This window comes from Oncorhynchus clarkii, chromosome 17, assembly GCF_045791955.1.
Source record: "Oncorhynchus clarkii lewisi isolate Uvic-CL-2024 chromosome 17, UVic_Ocla_1.0, whole genome shotgun sequence".
NCBI classification, from domain to species: Eukaryota; Metazoa; Chordata; class Actinopteri; order Salmoniformes; family Salmonidae; genus Oncorhynchus; species Oncorhynchus clarkii.
In genome coordinates, this window is record NC_092163.1 from 8782105 (window position 1) to 8785460 (window position 3356).

The 3356-nt window shown below is 42.5% G+C and overlaps 1 protein-coding gene across 1 annotated transcript; it reads right to left on the bottom strand.

Annotated features, from left to right (window-relative positions):
- LOC139370491 (coiled-coil domain-containing glutamate-rich protein 1-like) lies at nucleotides 1-3356 on the bottom strand. Its single transcript, XM_071110006.1, has 3 exons — nucleotides 3255-3356; nucleotides 2217-2604; nucleotides 1-173 (listed from the first exon to the last, which is right to left on the bottom strand). Exons 1-3 carry the CDS (start codon nucleotides 3267-3269, stop codon nucleotides 1-3), a joined length of 576 nt encoding a protein of 191 aa, XP_070966107.1. The 5' UTR covers nucleotides 3270-3356.

Here is a 3356-nt window from a genome sequence, read left to right on the forward strand (position 1 = left end):
TCAGGTCAAGACCCTGATGAGGACGACGAGCACGCAGATGAGCTTCCCTGAGACCATTTCTGACAGTTTGAGCAGAATTCTTCGGTTGTGCAAACCCACATTTTCATCAGCTGTCCGGGTGCCTGGTCTCAGCCGATCCCGCAGGTGAACAAGTCGGATGTGGAGGTCCTGGGCTGGCGTGGTTACATGTGGTCTGCAGTTGTGAGGCCGGTTGAACATAATGCCAAATTCTCTAAAATGACGGTAGAGGCGGCTTATGGTAGAGAAATTAACATTAGAGCAACAGCTCTGGTGGACATTACTGCAGTCAGCATGCCAACAGCTCCCTCAACATGGCAGACATCTGCGGCATTGTGTTGTTTGACAAAAGTGCACATTATAGAGGGTGTGATGATGCTAATGATGCTGTTTAATCAGCTTCTTGATATGCCACATCTGTCAGGTGGATGGAATATCTTGGCGAAGGAGAAATGCTCACTAACAGGGCTGTAAACACATTCGTGCCCTAAATTTCAGAGAAATAAGCTTTTTGTGCATATGAAAAATTCCTGGTATCTTTTACTTCATCTCATGAAACATGGGACCAACACTTTACATGTTGTGTTGATATTTTTGTTCAGTGTAGATTTCTATAATAAATGGGAAAAATAATTGCTTTTTTAGGAGAGAAAAAAAAACCATTTCTCAAGCAAGAAGTTTGCCACAATTTACCACATGGTGATGTCACCATGAAAAGCCTAAACTCCCGGACACGCAAGTCTGCTGATTAGAAGGTCCTGTGTAAATTGTATTTTCAACCAGCAACTACCAGGAAATAACAGATTTTTTTTTTTTTAAATCACACTTTTACAGTTTTAGTTTCATCCCGTTGAACAATATGATATAAAACACAGGAAAAACGGAATGTTTTGCACTTGGTCTTTAAAGCTGGAATCCTTAATTAAACCAATAACAAACCCCTTCTCTGTTTTGGTAAACGCTGAGGGATGGGCTTTGAGATAGGTAACCACTCAAATGAATAGACAGCCACAAAGTGGTAGGCCACACAAGCTCACAGAACAGGACCGCTGAGTGCTGAAGCGCGTCAAATTAATCTATCCTCCGTTGCAACACTCACTACCGAGTTACAAACTGCTTCTGGAAGCAACAGCAGCAGAAGAACCGTTCGTCGGGAGCTTCATGAAATGGGTTTCGAAGGAAGGCCCTAAAAATGGTCAAAGACCCCAGCCACCCCAGTCATAGACTGTTTTCTCTACTGCCGCATGGCAAGTGGTACCGGAGTGCTAAGTCTAGGACAAAAAGGTTTCTCAACCGTTTTTACCCCCAAGCCATAGGACTCCTGAACAGCTAATCCAATGGCTACCAGGACTATTTACATTGTGGTTATTTAGGTTGTGGTTCCACTCTCTAAACCAACTGTGTTACCAAGGAGACCTGCTGTTTGTGGGTCTGAAACGTTCCTTTTAGAGCTGCATGAAACTGTCAGTGTTTTTAAGGACACGCCTCCAATATTGCCACCCATCCCACCTCAGCACAAGTGAGCTGATGTTACACAGATGTTAGACAGGTACATAGCTGAGCCTGGCGTTGGGGCTGGAAAATGCCAGCGCTCATATTCTTACATTAGGAAATTCCAAACTAACATGTGTTTGACACTTGGGCCTCTAATCGCCAGCTGAAAACAGGCCCAGAATGTTAAAGCCCCCATGCAGTATTTTTAAATCATCCCATATGTCTAATACATCACTGTGTTTGTTTTATTTCATGAAAATAACTTCAAATATATTTGTTATCATTGATTTCCCTGAGCCTCCTTTTGCCATTGAAATGCTCAGTCTGATCTTCTGGGCATGTTGATACAAATTAAAATATATTTACATACACAGCCCTGATTGGCGGATAGAGCCTACCCCGCTTACCCCTTCAAAGTAGGAGGATACAAGTGCAAATAAAAGATGACTGGTCATTCTGATCAGATTGTGATGTCATGATCTGGGCCAAAAACTCCATCCCACCTGAACAGGCTGAAATTCCAGGAATTATTTTCAAAACAGGAACGTCACATTTTTAACTGCACTGCCCCTTTAAAATAGGTTGAAAGCAAGTTACTCTTCAGAAAGAGGCACCAGATTGGTGTAAAGACTCAATAATAGTTCTGGACTCCCCTGTGGTTGTCAATGCACCAGCCTCTCTCCATCCTAAACTACTGAACTTACCTGGGTCTACTTCTTCCTCCTCTTCCCTGTTCTCCACTTCTGTGAATGCACTCTCCTCTGCCTCCTCTTTGAATGCACTCTCCTCTGCCTCCTCTTTGAATGCACTCTCCTCTGCCTCCTCTTTGAATGCACTCTCCTCCACCTCCTCTTTGAATGCACTCTCCTCTGCCTCCTCTTTGAATGCACTCTCCTCCACCTCCTCTTTAATCCCTATATCCTCTTCTTTGACTTCCCTCTCCTCCTCCTCCTCTTTGACTATCACATTGAGTTCCAGTGGTTGACTGCAGTCTTCCAGCTTCACTAAGACCATCTCTGGACCCCACTGTGAGCTTCTCTGTGCTGGAACACCACAGTAAGAACCCGGGGACTTGGGTTCAGACATGGAAGGCTATAGTAGGATTCAAAAGAGGCACAAACAAAATGTAAGGTGAGTTTCACAACTGGAACAGCTTAGTTAATAAAGGAATATAACTAAATATTCCAACCACTAGGAATCTACTAATACATGTAGCTAGCTAGCATTGCTGTGGTAATCGTACAACTAGCTTAAGCAATGTTGAGCTAGTTGCGTTAGCTTTAGATCACTGACACCTTTCTCACTAGGATGAAACGATCTAGCTAGATGACCAAATTACCCGCAATAAGTTATTTTGAAGCAACGCCGAACCAAAATAACATTTGATTTGTAATCTATAAATGGCCAGTTAGCTAATGATTAGATACTGAAATTAAATTAACTAGCTTGCTAGCTAGCCAACCTTAGAAACAGCCTAGTTAACTAGCCATGCTCACTTATTAGTTAAGGGGTGCCAATATATTTATGCCATCTTGAAGATGGACAATTCACATTGCTGTCTTAATAACTAATAACGAACAGTGTCTTGAAGATAAACACATTTGCTTGGGTAGCCATTTTACTGGCTAGCTAACGTTAGCACAAATGGCTATTGTTTACACATGATTTGGTGGACAAATAATCGAATTCATCATGTTTACATATGGAAACTTTTCAGAATATATTAGAAATGTAGGTCTTACCTTGACGCTTGACATTGAACTGGCAGCTGTTGTTGTTCTAGCTCGCGTTACTCCTTCTTTGGTTTACCGGCGGGTGGCATCCAGTTTAATATTGCATTACCG

What these genes read in the sequence shown, in the direction of transcription:
- LOC139370491 (XM_071110006.1), bottom strand. An exon ending in GGAGGAAGAAGTAGACCCAG is followed by an intron (nt 174 to 2,216) that starts GTAAGTTCAGTA and finishes TAACCACGCCAG; the next exon opens with CCCAGGACCTCCACATCCGA.